The 17,232-nt window shown below is 36.2% G+C and overlaps 1 protein-coding gene across 1 annotated transcript in view; it reads left to right on the forward strand.

The window, feature by feature from the left end:
* The window catches only part of COG5 (component of oligomeric golgi complex 5), a 364,197-nt gene that overhangs the window by 307,706 nt on the left and 39,259 nt on the right, over positions 1–17,232 (forward strand). Inside the window, exons 16-17 of the mRNA XM_064374523.1 lie at positions 799–861; positions 9,081–9,184. Of these exons, the coding sequence (XP_064230593.1) occupies positions 799–861; positions 9,081–9,184 (167 nt within the window). The remainder of the gene's footprint in view (positions 1–798; positions 862–9,080; positions 9,185–17,232) is intronic.

Below are 17,232 nucleotides of genomic sequence, written 5' to 3' on the forward strand. Positions count from 1 at the left end.
AGGAAGATAATAATTTAGAAGACCTGAAGGAAGCTAATAGTTAAAATAATGTTCTTGAAAGTTTGACTTCTCATATGAACTTTAATGTACTAGATTGTGTTTTAGAATAATTTTAAGTGACTATTACTCATTTATTTAAAGATTTTAACAAGTCCTTTTATCAATTAGGGGTTTCTAAAAATGTGTGTTTTACACAGTAAACAAAATACATGTTAAAGAGTTATTAACGAGTACATCTCAGAAAGGTAAAAATTATTAAAAAACACTAAATGATGTATTTCCCATTCTCTTTAATCATTACTCCAAAGCACCACAAGCAAAGAAAGATTGTGTTCTATCTAGCCTGCTTTAAATGTCTTTATTGATATTTTCAAATTTTGCATGATGTTTGTATTGATTTATAAAAATTGAAATGCTGACATTTTTATTTTAAAGACTTGTTGGAAATTAGAGTCAGCCTAAAGACAAGTTATTTCTTTTTAAAGAAATGAGTAAATTTGGCTTTATTCTGACCTTTTCAAGTTAAAACTTCATAATTAAAACCGATGTAAAATGAATAAAGGAAACATCGCTCTTAGTAGTATTAATGTTATTTGAAGTATGTATTTGATGTATACACAAAATTAGTTTTCAACCTATCTTAATCCTGATTTTTAAAATCATGTATAAGATATTATGATTAACTGATAATACTGTATATATAGTATGTGGAAACAGCATTATATGCTATAATCAAAATTAGTATTTGTAGAAACAGACTTAAGCAAAACTATTAACTGGATCAAAACCTTGTTCTAGGTCGTTTCCAGTCAGAGTTCATTCCCACCGGCAGCTGAGCAAACTATAATTTCAGCTCTAAAGGTAAAATAATTTAATTTAATCTTTGACTCTAGATCAGAGTGGTTTTAGGATTATTTGTTTAACTGAGTGGGCAATGTCACATTTTCTAAATAATTCAGAATCCTCTATATATACAAAAGTAGCACGTTGATAATTATTCTAAAGAGAATAGATACCAAATGTGTTTACATTTTCTAGAATTTAAAAATAGACCCTTTTGGTGTCTACAGATTGTGTTCTACTTGTAATTGTATACATAGAAGCAAGAGTCTTACATGTATTTATCTAATGGCAGTACAACTCAGTATTATCCCAGTAAAGCAACGGTTCTCCACCAAAATCAGTCCCCTAGGTGACATTTCACAGTATCTGGAGATGTTCTGGATCGGCATGACAAGGTGGAGATGCTACTGGCATCTAGGGAGTAGAGGCCAAGGATGTTGCTGAACATCTTGGACTACATAGGACAATGCCCACCCCTCTCTCATAACGGTTTTCTAGTCCAAAATGTCAGTAATGCCAAGGTTGAGAAAGCCTACTTTAAACGTGGCATAAAACCAGAATATATTTTTATTTTTCATATATGAACATAAGTGTACCCCTTTTCTATTATTTAGGAAATTTTATTACAAATAATGGTATGAGATTCAGAGCCATATATAGTTGACAGTATCTCTTTAAAAAACAAGCAGATTATTCATTTTTACAACAGTACTAGAGAGGCACATTTTGAAATATTACTGCAACCCTTCAAGTTATGTATTTATATTACCATTTTTATACATCTTAGAAATAATATCTTGTTCAAGGTCATATTGCTGATAAACGCAGACCTTGTTAACTCTAAAGAGTTAAGTCTACTGCAGCTTGCCACCATCATTTCTTTATTTGCTAAGTATTTATTTAGTACTTGGTGAGTAAGTAAGGCCATATAGCATAGACTCTGGAGCCAAACTACCTGTAACCCATCTCAGCTGTTTATCTAGCTATGTGACCTCAAACAAGTGAATAAGCTCTCTCTTGCCTTAGTTTCTGCATCTATAAAATGTTACAATAAACCTACACAAAGGTAATAACTTTCAACTATTAGATAGGATTTAGGTCTCTAAGGGAGAGTTTTAAAAAGTGAGATCAAAGTCTACAAGTAAACCTTAAGGAGAAACACATACTTAGAGAAAAGAGGAAACAAGGAAAGAACAATCAGAAGAAAGAAGAAAATCAAAACACTGTGTCACAAATCCTAAAGAGGAAGGGAGCTTTTAAAGTCAAATGCTTTAGAATTTACAGGGAATGAGGATTTAACAGCCACCAAAATGTAAGGACACTAAATTCATACATGAATGTATTTGATTCATTGAGGGTAAGAGAAGGAGACAGTCTATTTTCCCCCAATGTATTAAAAGTACACTTGGATGTTTTCTCTGTATCCCTTTTTCTCCCATTGTGCTTTAAAATATTTTGCCATAATAATCGAATCGTTTTTAGTAAGGTTGGCATACATATTGATGATCATAAAATCAGATCAATATGACAAACCTTAAAGTCTTAACATTCTTGATTCCACACAAGGAATGTGTAGTCTTCTATTCTGTAATTCCACATTTTTTTCTTCTAGCAGTAATACCAAACATTTTTTGATCACTACCCAAAATAAGTACATTTTACTTTGTGCCCTCATACATAATACATAAGCATTTACAAATATATACATAGATTTGTAATTGCATAAAGTGTACTTCTATACACATTTATCTATAGTCGATATAGCAGTTTCATAAAATAATACTTATTTTGTGTACGCATTCTAATATTTTCTATGCTAAACTATTACTTTTTAAAACATGATAGTGACCCACTGAATTGATTTCTTTGACCTCTAATGATCAGACACAACTCATAGTTTCAGAAAGTCCATTCTCTAGATTAAGATGATGCCTTCACTTTGCTTGATGATAAAAATCACTTGGAGAGTTAAAAATAGAAATTACTCAGAGACTATATTTCAGTCTAGGGTAGTTTCTTTGAATCTTTGTTTTTAACAGATAAAAATTATTATTTTAATATTAGTCACTTGGGCAGGGAGTTGGCGTCAGTGCAGGGAAAATTGCCCTAATCTTGGGCTGCAGCCATCACTGAGGTTTGCTTACCAGGACCAGTACCGTGTGGAGCTGGGTGCTGCACTTTGCTAAGGCATGCAGATTTTGCCTTTAAGAACTAGATAAGAGAAGACTGACAATAAGTACAAGGCCCTCCTGCAGTGACCTGATCAGTTAGAGACTTAATTGCTCATGTTAATACACTTAGTGAAAGTTTTGACTTTACTATTTAAGTCTTATAAAAAACTGTTATGACTTATTAAGTAAAAAGTAAACAAAACCCCCAGACTTAGGATAAAAAAGAATGTTGAATTTCATAAAATTGTAGGAAATTTATTAAATTACTTTGAATTCAAGGTAGACAGTTATGATGTACAAATGCTTGCAGCCCAAACTAAAAATTATTTAATTTTATTTGATAGAGAAGATATTAAACATACTTTTTAACTTGCTGAAAAATATAGATATAGACATTTAACAGTCCTTTCTTCTCTACCTTGCTGAGATTTTATCCAAAATTAAATGTTATTGTAGGCTTGAGGTTCATCATTATGTATTATTTTTTCATTTATTCAAAAATATTTATTACTATATGGCAGGTATTAGTGATACACAGTGAAAGTCACAAATAAAGTCCTTTCCCATGTGGAGCTTTTATTGTAGTCAGGAGCCCAGTGGCGACAAGTGCTATGATGAAAAATAGAGCACAGTAAAGGATAGAGAATGGGGAATGGAAGGAAAGTGCTATTTTATGTAGGCCTCTCTAATCAAGAGACATTTTAACAAAAATCTGAAGGAACTGAAGGAGTGAGCCAAGCAGCCATCTGGGGCAAGTGTTCCAGGAATAGAGACCTGAATTGGACAACCTCGTAATATTCACAGAACAACCAGGAGGCCAGAGTGGCTTGAGCAGAGTGAGTGACAGCAAAGGAGCAGGAGTGAAGTTGGAGAGGGAGCAGGGCAGGGGTGGGGTGGAGAGCAGAACATGCGGAGTGTCCATCATCACATATTCTAAGCATTATCTTATATGTCACGAATGGCATAATTAATATTGAGTATACATTTAGAGTTATTTCATTATAACCACCATAGCTATAAGTATCATTTAAACCCCTTGGCCCAGTAAATCTGATCCATTTTTTACTGAGATTTGTTTTGTGAAGATAGTGATTACATTGCCAAATTTATATATGCCAAGGCTTCTTTCTCCCTTTTTGTGTGGGTTTGATGCTCTATATAAAGGAATATTCCAGATTGCTGAGGCTCCAATATTTTTGTAATTTTAACTATTTTAGGTAACTATTTTAAATGTATAACATATTTTTAACTATTTTAAATGTATAACATATTTCCTTGCTTTGTAAAGAGCATATGAAATACAATCTAATCTCCTTTCTCAGTTTCCTTGTTAGTTGTTAGTTTCTACCCATCCTTGAAATGAAGGCATTCCCCAAGATGCTCTCTTCTCTTCCTATTTCGTATTTTCCCTAAGTGGGAAACCTTACCCAGCAATCAAGTTTTCTATGTAAACCACCATATCTTATGCAAGTAGAAATTTTTATTTCTTACCTTCTGATCTTTATACCTGTTTTTCCGTGCCTTGTTTCACTGTCCAGGATCTGTTGTACAGTGTTGAATAGAACTGGTGAGAATGGACCTCATTCACTTGTTTCTGACTTGGAGGAAAGCATTCGGTATTTTACTGTTTTCAGTATAGTATTAAGTATAGGTTAATGATGTAATAATGTTAGCTGTAGGTTTTTAATAGATGGCCTTTGTCAGACTAAACAAGTTCCCTTCTACTCTTAGTTTTCTATTTATTATAAATAATGTTGAGTTTCATTAAACAACTTTTTCTGCATCTCTTGAAGTAATCATATGGCTCTACTCTTTTATTCTGCTAATGAAGTATATTATAGTAATTTTTTTCCAAATATCAAACAAACCTTAGTCATGATGTATTATCCTTTTTATGTATTCCTGGATACTTAATGTATCCTTTTATGTATTCCTGGATACTGATTCACTTAATTTTTGTTAAGGATGTTTATTTACATCTATATTCATAAGGAATATTATTATAAAATTTTCTATGTCTTTACGTGGTTTGGGTAGCAATTTAATACTGGCCTCACTAAATGAGTTTGAATGTTTCATCCTCTTCTATTTCCTACAAGAATTTGTGTAGAATTTGTATTATTTTTTTCCTCAGGTGTTTAGTAGAAATCACCAATGATGCCATCTGGGCCAGTAGTTTTCTCTGCAGAAAGGCTTATAACTACACATTAATTCATTTAATAGACAAAAGGCTATTTGTGTTATCTATTCTTCTTAAATGAGCTTTGATACTTCGTGATGTTGAAGGTGTTTGTCTACTCACCTTAGTTATTTCATTTGTCAGAATAATCTATATAATACTTAAAATCCTTTTGTGCTTGGTTGGTTGCTTTGTTTAAAGATGATGTCCCGCTATGTTGCCCAGGCTGGAGTGCAGTGGCTATTCATTGGCACCATTATAGCATGCTACAGCCTTAAACTCCTGGGCTCAAGGGATCCTTCTGCCTGAACCTTTGAAGTGGCTGGAACTACAGGCATCCACCACTGTGCTGAGCTCACTTAACTATCTTTTTGATGTCTTTAGGACCTATGAGGATAACCTCTTTCTCATTTTTGATATTGTTATTTGTGTTCTGTTTTTTTCTTGATCAGTGCAGCTAGGAGTTTAGCAACTGTGTTCTCTTCAGTGAAACAGCTTTTAGCTTTATTAGTTTTCTTTGTTTCTGTTTTATTGATTTCTGCTTTTATCTTATTTAATTTTCTTCTTTTTGCTGGCTTCAAGATTTTCTGTTTATCTTTGGATTTGTGAATTTTCTTTGCTATTTTTTAAAGATTTTTTTGAGATTTCACATCATTGATTTTAGACTACTTGCCCCACAAATAAACATTTAACGATATAAATTTTCCACTAAGCACTGCAATTTTTCTGTGATATACTTCTATCTTTATTCAGTTTGAAATATTTTTCTGATTTCCTTTGTGATTTCTTATTTGAGTTATGGATTATTTAGAAATGTGTTTTTAAAATTTCTAATTACTTTTGGGTTCTGTATGTATCTTGTTACTGATTTCTAATTTAATTCTGATAACAGAATTAAATGTTGATGATTTTACCTTTCTTTAAGTAAAAGCAAGTTTATTAAGAAAAGAAACAAAAGAATGGCTAATTCTTAGGCAGAGCAGCCAAATGATGATTTTTTAAGTAATTATTTTAAATTAAATCATCATTTAAAATCTGATGAGTTTAAATTAAATTTTATCATGTGAGTGTGATGGCCATGAACTCTCCTAATTTTCTTTTGCCAGAAATGTATTTTACTCTCATCTTTGGAGGATATTTATACAGAAAACATAATTAAGGATTTGACAGTTTTTTTTTCTCTCAGCACTTAAAATATGTTCTACTGTTTTCTGGCCTCCATGCTTTCTAATAAGAAGTCATTACTTATTAAAATTATTTCCCTTGTATGTAATCTTTTTTTTTTCCTAGTTTCAAGATTTTTTTGTTTATCTTTGGTTTTCAGCAGTTTATGGTGTGCCTAGGCATAGTTCGCATCAAAATTATCCTGTTTGGGATCTGCTGACCTTCGTGAATCTGTAAATTCATGCTTTTCATTATTTTGGAAAGTTTGAGGCATTTTTCCCTCACAAGTAGTTTTGCTGCCTTATTCTCTCTCTGCCCCATTCTTTTCTTATGTTACAGCACTTCAGTCACCAGTATATTAGACATTTTGCCATTGTTTCATAGGTTTAATTGTTTTTTAGTATGTTTTCTCTTCTCCAGAGGGATTTCTGTTAATTCTGTCTTCAGGTTCATTGACTCTTTCCTCTGTCATCGCTACATAAAATTCTTCTACTAAGCCTATTCAGTCAATTTTAAAATTTCAGATAGTATAATTTTTTAGTTTAAAATTACCTTTTTTTTTTTAACATTTTATTCACTCTACTGAGATTTCTTATTTTATTTATTGTGAGCATATTTTTCTTTGCCTCATTGAGGTTCTTGCCTGATAATTCTAGAGTCTGGTTTATCTCAGGGTTGGCATCTCTTGATTGTCTTTTCCTTTGAGAATTGATTAAAATTTCCTAGTATTTTCTTTATGTAGTAATTTTGAACAAATCCTCAGCACTGTGAATGTTATGTTGTGTAGAACCGGGAATTTTTTTTTTTTTTTTTTGCATTTCTTATAAGCATGTTGATTTTGCTTTAGCAGACAATTAACTTGGTTATACTCAAACTGTGTACTCTCATACCTGCAGTTGGCCACACCTCAGTCAGTTCACTTCTTTAAGCCTCAGTTGCAAGCCACATTTGGTTTGCTCTCCACTTGCATTGTTAATGAGTTAGCTGAAGACTTATGCTGAGTTTAAGCATAAAATTAGGCAGTCCTCTTGAGCTCTCTCCTTTTCAAGCTCCCTCTCTCAGTCTCCAGCAGCTCTGTACCACTGCTGTGACCTCATAGTTGTACTCCTTTTTGTAGTCTAATTCATCCAGTTTATTATCCAACATGATTTTTCCTAAATCTAAATCATTACCACATTTTTTGTATTGCTTAAAACCCATCATTGGTTTCCTGGTCCCTTTAGGATAAATTCCTAACTTCTTAGTACCTGTACCTCTGTCTCTTCCAAACACTTGTAATCTATATGTGCTGTGTGCCTTGTGGTTGTCCAAGTACCTCAGCTTTCCCAAACTCCTATGCCTGGGAAAATCCAAGACTTTTTTAGTGTCAACATGATGCTCAAAGGAAGTATTCACTGGACCTTTCCATATTTTGGATTTTGGGCTACTCAACTTGTATAACTTTTTAACTATTGTCACTGGACTCTGAGCTCCTATATGGAGGGCAAACTATATGTAGACACACACACACACTCTCACACATACATACATACCTACACACACATTCCTGTACATTGTATATTTATTTTTACCAGCGATTAAGGGCTATAGATTAGGAATTTAATGATTAAGGGTCCTATATTTTACCTTTTCTCATTGATTTTGATGATTGTTTGAGCCAAAACTATCTATCTTCATTATATTTATTTATCTTTGAAGTGACTATAATATACTTACATTTTTTATTATAAGTGTTTTAAGCCTCAGTCATTATTTCCACACCAAAAACTCATAACTAAGACCTACGATTTTACATCAAGTAACTGATGATTTACTCCCCATTGAACAGTTTCCCGGCCATGGCACTGTCGACATTTTGAGCTAGGGAATTCTTTATTATAGGGGCTGTTCTGTGTTCCATAGGATGTTTAGCAGCATCTTTGTCCTCTACCTACTAGATGCTAGTAACAAACTTGTACCCCATCCCCAACTGTGACAATAAAAAATGTCTCCGAACGGTACCAAATGTTTCCTGGAGAGCAAAATTGCCCACGGTTGAGAATCACTGCTGTAGAACTCTCAACAGAAACCTAACTCTTAAAATGCCCAACTGTTGTGCCCTGTTAGAATCATTGTACTGGAGCCTACTTGAGGGTAGAAGGTGGGAGCGGGGGGAAGGAGCAGAAAAAATAACTATTGGGTACTAGGCTTAGTGCCTGGGTGATGAAATAATTTGTACAACAAATCCCCACGACACAGCAAACCCCTATATAATAAACCTACACATGTACCCCTGAACCTAAAAGTCAGAAAGAATCAATGTCTGTTTATTATATTCACTTTGGTTAAAAGCGTATGATGTTGTTCCAGTTCTTAAATAGTTACTTTTGGTCTTACCTAACTCTTTTGTGAAACTTAATGTGTTCATTTGACCTTTACCGCATTAGTTGAACTACTGTCTTCTTCTGTAAGCCTTCCTTTCTCCATGGACACATTTAACCACTGAACCTTTTGGAAAAAATGACAAGAGTGGGGATATTGAAATTGTTTAGTGCCGTGTTCCACGTATTTTAAGCTTTAAAAATCATTACTGATAGTGGTTAGAGAGAGGAGCAGACTTCTGTTAACTTAGTCTGCATTTGATATAATGTGAAAACTGTTAGTCACAGTGTTTCTCACATCTCAGATTTCTTTGTGTTGGTCTTCTTTAATTTTGCCTCTTACTCTTTTTCACTTCTTTTCAGGCTATTCATGCTCTTATGGAAAATGCTGTGCAACCCTTACTCACTTCTGTGGGAGATGCTATAGAGGCCATAATCATCACCATGCATCAAGAAGATTTTTCTGGGTAATTATTTCCAACCAAGTTTTTACTAACTTTTACTGCCTTTGTCTTCTATTCCCACTCTACCCTTACTCCCTAAGCTGCCCCCTGCCATCCAGTGCCTTGTTCCTTTTGTGATGGCGTTAGCTTCCAGCCCTCTCCATTATCCATTCACAGCTTATAATTTTTCAGTTCTCGTTTTCATCACTTCTCTCCTCTTTTTAAATTTTCTTTTCTTTATGAACAGTATCACATCACATGTATATAACATTTCTCTCTTACTGAAATATAAAATGAGTCTGTGGGACTCAGCCTGGCACTTCAGGATTTTGGTAATTTGTACCGTCTTCCCTTCCCAAGCTTGTCTTTTTCCTTATTTCTCACAAATATCCTTGAGTTCAGCCTCTTGGCATAGGCATGGTATTCCTTGTATAAAATGCCCTCCCTCTGCCACTTTGCTAGTCCAAATCCTGCTTTGGCTCTGGGGCAAGCTCCGGCCCAACCTCCTCCAAGACTGATTTTTCTTCCTCGGAGGTTCTGTGGCAATCTAATCTAATCACATCACACCTAGCCACAAATGCTATGGTGTTATTCCAGACCTGTTTCATATGTGTCTTGCTCATCCATATCATAGGTATCCTGAGAATAATAATCATAGTTTCTAATCTGATGTTTACAGAAATCTTTTAAAATAGAGTAAAATGGTTTTGATTCAGTGTATTAGAAAAGTGTGGAGCATTTGGAATAGTTATTTGCAAATGCTTTTAAAAAACTTAACCACATTCTACAGCTAAACAGTCAAATATTAATATGTATTTTATGTTCCTTAGTCCATAGTTAGTTACTGTTTTTGAACAGTTCTGTTTCTCTTTATGTTCTTGTTCTTTTAAAGAATATCTTTTTTATGAAATTTCCGTCTACTAGTTTAGCTATTTGTAGAAAAATATTAATTATTTCACTGTCCTCTATTTTTTCAGATTATTTCATTTACAATGTTTCTTTTTTTTTTTTTTTTTAGCTTTTATATTAGGTTTGGGGGCACATATGAAGCTTTGTTACATAGGTAAACACGTGTCATGGGGATTTGTTGTACATATTATTTCATCAGCTGAGTATTGACCCCAGTACCCTGTAGTTATAATTTCTGTGGTCTGAGAGTGTGTTTGGTATGATTGTGGTTCTTTTACATTTGTTAAGGATTGTTTTATGTCCAGTTATGAAGTAAATATTAGAGTATGTGCCATGTGGTGATGAGAAGAATGTATATTCTGTTGTTTTGGGATGGAGAGTTCTGTAAAGGTCTATCAGTTACATCTGGTCCAATGTTGAATTAAGGTTTTGAGTATCTTTGTTAATTTTCTGCCTTGATGATCTGTTTAATACTGTCAGTAGAGTGTTGAAGTCTCCCAACATCATTGTGTGGGAGTCTTTGAAGGTCTCTAAGAACTTGCTTTACGAATCTGGGTCCTCCTTTATTGGGTGCATATGTATTTAGGATAGTTTAATCTTCTTGTTGAATTGAACCCTTACCATTATGTGATGCTCTTCTTTGTCTTTTCTTGATGTTTGTTGGTTTGAACTCTGTTTTGCCTGAAATTAGGACTGCAACCCCTGTTTTTTTGTGTGTTTTTCATTTGCTTGGTGTATTTTCCTTCATCCCTTTATTTTGAGCCTCTGAGTGTCATTACATGTGAGATGGGTTTCTGGGGTGATCTCAGTGTTCCTTCCCCATGTAGGAGGCAGCAGAGGAAAGGTACTAGTGGTTGTGGCCCAGAGTCGTTTGCTTGTCTCGTGGGGGATCCACCCCAAACAGATGCATGTTAGCATTCACTCAATGCGATCAACCCAGCAGGGAGTGTCTGTGCTGTGGGCCCAAGCCAGGGGTTCTCTTGATAACAAGCATTGGGGTGGGGAGGCAGAGGGACCTGTGGGAGACAGACTGGCTTCCTCTCCTTGGGTTACTGTAGCTTGTTGGAGGTATGGATAGGGTACTTAGGGTCTTCGCTCCTTTGTTAGTCCAAGGATGGCGAGGGCAGTTCCATTGCAGGGGCAGTGGCAAAGAGGCTTTCAGCTGCCCCTGGAGGCTCTGCACATGGAGTTGCCGAGTTGCTGCTGGCTTGATAGGTCTGGCTAGTGATGGCTGGAGGCGCAGTCCTGCCCAATGAGGAGATTTGGGAACAGGTACCCATGTAACAGTCTGGCCACTTTTCCACAGGGCTGCTGCAGTATGCTTGGGGCCTTTTCCTGTCCCTAGTTGCCTTGGATTTTCCAGTGCTTGGAGTTACCACCAGTGAAGGCACTTTTCTGGGCAAGGGAGGTTTGCCTCCCTGGCTCTGTGTTGCACCCGGGTGGGCCATTGTCTCGTTTTGCTTTTCTTCATTCTTCATGAATCAAGTTGTTGCCTTGATTAGTCTCTATCAGAGTACCTGCATGTTTCAGTTGAAGGTGTTATTTACACACCCCTTCTGTTCCTCTCCATGAGAGCCTTGCACACTAGCTGCTTCTAATCGGCCATCTTGGCCTCTCCCACATGGGAAATGTGGGAAATGTCAAAAGATCAACCTAGGCTTGTGCCTGTAATTACAATGGTTTATGCCTGTGATTCTGCCCTCCTTTGGGAGATTGAGGCGGGCAGACTGCCTGAGCTCAGGAGTTCGGGACCAACCATAGTGAAACCCTGTCGCTACAAAAAAATATAAAAATTAGCTGGGCATGGTGGTATGCATCTGTAGTTCCAGCTGTTTGGGGTGCTAAGGCAAGGGGATGGTTTCATTTCAGAGGAATTGAGGCTGCAATGAGCTGTGATGATGCCATTGCCCTCCAGCCTAGATGACAAAGTGAGATATTACCTCAAAAAAGAGAAGATCAGTCTCTATTTTTAAAAATGTATGAAGCACAGAAGGGTAAAGTGGATTCTACCAAAAAGAAAAACAAAACTATATTTGGAACTCAATAGGACATAGGACTATATAACTGCTGATTACCAGTATTTGAGAGGAAATGGATTTTGTTCAAAAGTGATCTGAAGTGTCCCAGTTAGATCAATCATGAATGCTCCTGAGAAGGGAGCCAAAACAAGCTGATTTTTGAAGGCTTATTCTATAATAACAGTGGTCACATACTTTTAATTGGTGAACTGCAACTAGTCCTACAGATGACACATTAGATATTAACAGCTGAAAGTTAGTTCCCAAATAGATATGTTTTTACTAATTTGCTTAAATACTAGTGAGCCAGATTGTTTCCTCAACGGATAGATTGCCATGGTATGAAGCATTATTTTAAGGTGCCTAGCATTGTCCTTATTTTTTATTTCCCAGTTGTTTTGGTGACTCCTTTTCAGCTCAGTTTATACAACAGTCATTTGAGATTCATGTATACAGCAGTCAGTTGAGATTCCAGTGAAAACTGTTCTGCATATATAGCAGTATAGGTGTATGGAACACTGCTGCTTTTATTTAAAGTATTGCCCCCAAAGCAGTAATTCTCCTACTTTGTATAGTCTTATGATTAATAATTCTGTAATGTCATGTCATTTCTTATGTGTATGGCTTATGTGAAATATGAGGTGGAGTTGGATTAGTGAAGAACCAGGAATTGCCTTTATTTTAGGGCCAGCCCTTAGGGATAACAATTAGAAAAATAATAGTGAAAACCTGACCCTTCAGACCCTCCATACCTATTCCTACGTAAAAGGAATAAATCAAGTTTACCTTCAAGATGAACCTTATATGTAGGAGGATTACAGAATCCCCTGCCATTTATAGAGTAATCATCGGTTGGGTGTGGTGGCTCATGCCTGTAATCTCAGCACTTTAGGAGGCCAAGGCAGGTGAATCACTTGAGGTCAGGAGTTCAAGACCAGCCTGGCCAATATGGTGAAACCGCATCTCTACTAACAATACAAAAATTACCTGGACGTGGTGGCAAGCACCTGTAATCGAAGCTACTCAGGAGGCTGAGGCAGGAGATTCGCTTGAACCCAGGAGGCAGTTTGCAGTGGGCTGAGATCACACCATTGCACTCCATTCAACCTGGGCAACAGAGTGAGATCACGTCTCGAATAAATAAATAAATAAGTAGAGAGTAATCATCAACATGGCTTCTTGGTATTTGAAATTTATTTTAAAAGACTGGTGTGTTTCTTTCCAAATTAGATAAAGTTTAAAATGTAAATGTCTGCTTGACATAGAACATTGATTAAAATTGTTGCGTTCAGTGTAAAGTGACTCATATCTGATTACAGTTTTGAGTAGGGAACGGAAGGCAATGAAAGAAGAACTCTTAAATCATTCAAGTAATAGATGAGCCGCTTTGTGGAGGGGAAAGTACACACACAAAAGATTAGCGGCATGAAGATTAACATTCACTTCTCAGTTTTGCGTATGTTTGATTCTTCTGCCTTCAACTTCTGCATACTGACTACCATTATGTTATAACAACGCTTAAATTTCTTCGTAACTCACTATTGCACTTTATCAGTTTAAAATCTCCCACTAAAGGCTTTTGATATAATAGGGAAAACTGAGCTGTAGCAATAGTCAAGCAAGTTTGTATTCTGATAAATTAAATTCAAGCTTCCAGTCCACAATGGTATCTGATAACATATATGTATATATCAAAATTTTGTCTAATACATCACTTACTTTCTTTTAATTATGTTGACACATGCTTATGCAACTTGTTTTTTAATGTTATTTTTTACTCCTTAAGGATATCGTTTCAACTGAGTAGATTAAAATTCTTGAGATAGTACTCCAAAGTAGCACCAAGTTAACACTGCTTTTGATCAAGCATAAGAAATTATGAAGGACCAACTATACACTGCCTACCAGAGACTCACTTCATCTTCAAGGAAACACAAACTGAAAGTGAAGGGATAGAAAAAGATATTCTATGCAAATAGAATCCAAAAGAGGACAAGGATAGTTGAACTTTTTTTTTTTAATTGCATTTTAGGTTTTGGGGTACATGTGAAGAGCATGCAAGATTGTTGCATAGATACACACATGGCAGTGTGATTTGCTGCCTTCCTCCCCTTCACCTATATGTGGCATTTCTCCCCATGCTCTCTCTCCCCAACTCCCCACCCCCCGCTGTCCCTCCTTTATTTCCCCCCAACAGACCCCAGTGTGTAGTGCTCCCCTCCCTGCGTCCATGTATTCTCATTGTTCAATACCCGCCTATGAGTGAGAACATGTGGTGTTTGATTTTCTGTTCTTGTGTCAGTTTGCTGAGAATGATGGTTTCCAAGTTCATCCATGTCCCTAAAAAGGACACGAACTCGTTTTTGATGGCTGCATAATATTCCATGATGTATATGTGCCACACTTGCCCTGTCCAGTCTATCATTGATGGGCATTTGGGTTGGTTCCAGGTCTTTGCTGTTGTAAACAGTGCTGCATTGAACATTCGTGTGCATGTGTCCTTATAGTAGAACGATTTATAATCCTTTGGATATATACCCAGTAATGGGATTGCTAGGTCAAATGGAATTTCTGTTTCTACATCCTTGAGGAATCGCCACACTGTCTTCCACAATGGTTGAACTAATTTACACTCCCACCAACAGTGTAAAAGTGTTCCTATTTCTTCACATTGTCTCCAGCATCTGTTGTCTTCAGATTTTTTAATGATCGCCATTCTAACTGGCGTGAGATGGTATCTCAATGTAGTTTTGATTTGCGTTTCTCTAATGACCAGTGTTGATGAGCATTTTTTCATATGTTTGTTGGCCTCATGTATGTCTTCTTTTGTAAAGTGTCTTTTCATATCTTTCACCCAGTTTTGAATGGGCTTGTTTGTTTTTTTCTTGTAAATCTGTTTTAGTTCTTTGTAAATTCTGGATGTCAGCACTTTGTCAGATGGGTAAACTGCAAAAATTTTTTCCTATTCTGTTGGTTGCCGATTCACTCTAATGACTGTTTCTTTTGCCATAGAGAAGCTGTGGAGTTTGATTAGGTCCCATTTGTCTATTTTGGCTTTTGTTGCCAATGCTTTTGGTGTTTTGGTCATGAAGTCCTTGCCTACACCTATGTCCTGAATGGTTTTGCCTAGATTTTCTTCTAGGGTTTTTATGGTATTAGGTCTTATGTTTAAGTCTTTAATCCATCTGGAGTTAATTTTAGTGTAAGGTGTCAGGAAGGGGTCCAGTTTCTGCTTTCTGCACATGGCTAGCCAGTTTTCCCAACACCATTTATTAAACAGGGAATCCTTTCCCCATTGCTTGTTTTTTGTCAGGTTTGTCAAAGATCAGATGGTTGTAGATATGTTCTGTTGCCTCCAAGGCCTCTGTTCTGTTCCATTGGTCTATATCTCTGTTTTGGTACCAGTACCATGCTGTTTTGATTACTGTAGCCTTGTAGTATAGTTTAAAGTCCAATAGTGTGATGCCTCCCACTTTGTTCTTTTTGCTTAGAACCGACTTGGCTATGTGGGCTCTCTTTTTGGTTCCATATGAAGTTTAAGGTGGTTTTTTCCAGTTCTGTGAAGAAGGTCTTTGGTAGCGTGATGGGGATAGCATTGAATCTTTAAATTACTTTGGGCAGTATGGCCATTTTCACGATATTGATTCTTCCTAACCATGAACATGGAATGTTTTTCCGTCCGTTTGTGTCCTCTGTTATTTCATTGAGCAGTGGTTTGTAGTTCTCCTTGAAGAGGTCCTTTACGTTCCTTGTTAGTTGTATTCCTAGGTATTTTATTCTCTTTGTAGCAATTGTGAATGGCAGTTCATTCTTGATTTGGCTCTCTTTACGTCTGTTATTGGTGTATAGGAATGCTCGTGATTTTTGCACATTGATTTTGTATCCTGAGACTGTGCTGAAGTTGCTTATCAGTTTCAGGAGATTTTGGGCTGAGACGATGGGGTCTTCTAAATATACAATCATGTCATCTGCAAATAGGGACAATATGACTTCCTCCTTTCCTATTTGAATACCCTTTATTTCTTTTTCTTGCCTGATTGCTCTGGCTAGAACTTCCAGTACTATATTGAATAGGAGTGGTGAGAGAGAGCATCCTTGTCTAGTGCCAGATTTCAAAGGGAATGCTTCCAGTTTTTGCCCATTCAATATGATATTGGCTGTTGGTTTGTCATAAATAGCTTTTACTATTTTGAGATATGTTCTGCCAATACTTAGTTTATTGAGGGTTTTTAGCATAAAGGGCTGTTGAATTTTGTCAAAGGCCTTCTCTGCATCAATTGAGATAATCATGTAGTTTTTGTCTTTGGTTCTGTTTATGTGGTGAATTACGTTTATAGACTTGCATATGTTGAACCAGCCTTGTATCCCTGGGATGAAGCCTACTTGATCATGGTGGATCAGCTTTTTGATGTGCTGTTGCAATCGGCTTGCCAGTATTTTATTGAAGATTTTTGCATCTATGCTCATCATGGATATTGGCCTGAAGTTTTCTTTTCTTGTTGAGTCTCTGCCAGGTTTTGGTATCAGGATGATGTTGGTCTCATAAAATGATTTGGGAAGGATTCCCTCTTTTTGGATTATTTGGAATAGTTTCAGAAGGAATGGTACCAGCTCCTCTTTGTATGTCTGGTAGAATTCGGCTATGAACCCATCTGGACCTGGGCTTATTTGGGAGGTAGGCTCTTAATTGCTGCCTCGACTTCAGCCCTTGTTATTGGTCTATTCAGGGTTTTGACTTCTTCCTGGTTTAGGCTTGGGAGGAGGCAAGTGTCCAGGAATTTATCCATTTCTTCCAGGTTTACTAGTTTATGTTCATAGAGTTGTTTGTAATAATCTCTGATGATGGTTTGAATTTATATGGAATCTGTGGTGATATCCCCTTTATCATTTTTTATTGCATCTATTTGGTTATTTTCTCTTTTCTTTTTTATTAATCTGGCTAGTGGTCTGTCTATTTTGTTGATCTTTTCGAAAAACCAGCTCCTGGATTTATTGATTTTTTTGAAGGGTTTTTTTGTGTCTCTATCTCCTTCAGTTCTGCTCTGATCTTAGTTATTTCTTGTCTTCTGCTAGGTTTTGAGTTTTTTTGATCTTACTTCTCTAGCTTTTTCAATTTTGATGATAGGGTGTCAATTTTAGATCTCT

This window comes from Aotus nancymaae, unplaced genomic scaffold (genome assembly GCF_030222135.1).
Source record: "Aotus nancymaae isolate 86718 unplaced genomic scaffold, 86718_ANA_hifiasm-v0.15.2.pri h1tg000002l, whole genome shotgun sequence".
Lineage (NCBI taxonomy): Eukaryota > Metazoa > Chordata > Mammalia > Primates > Aotidae > Aotus > Aotus nancymaae.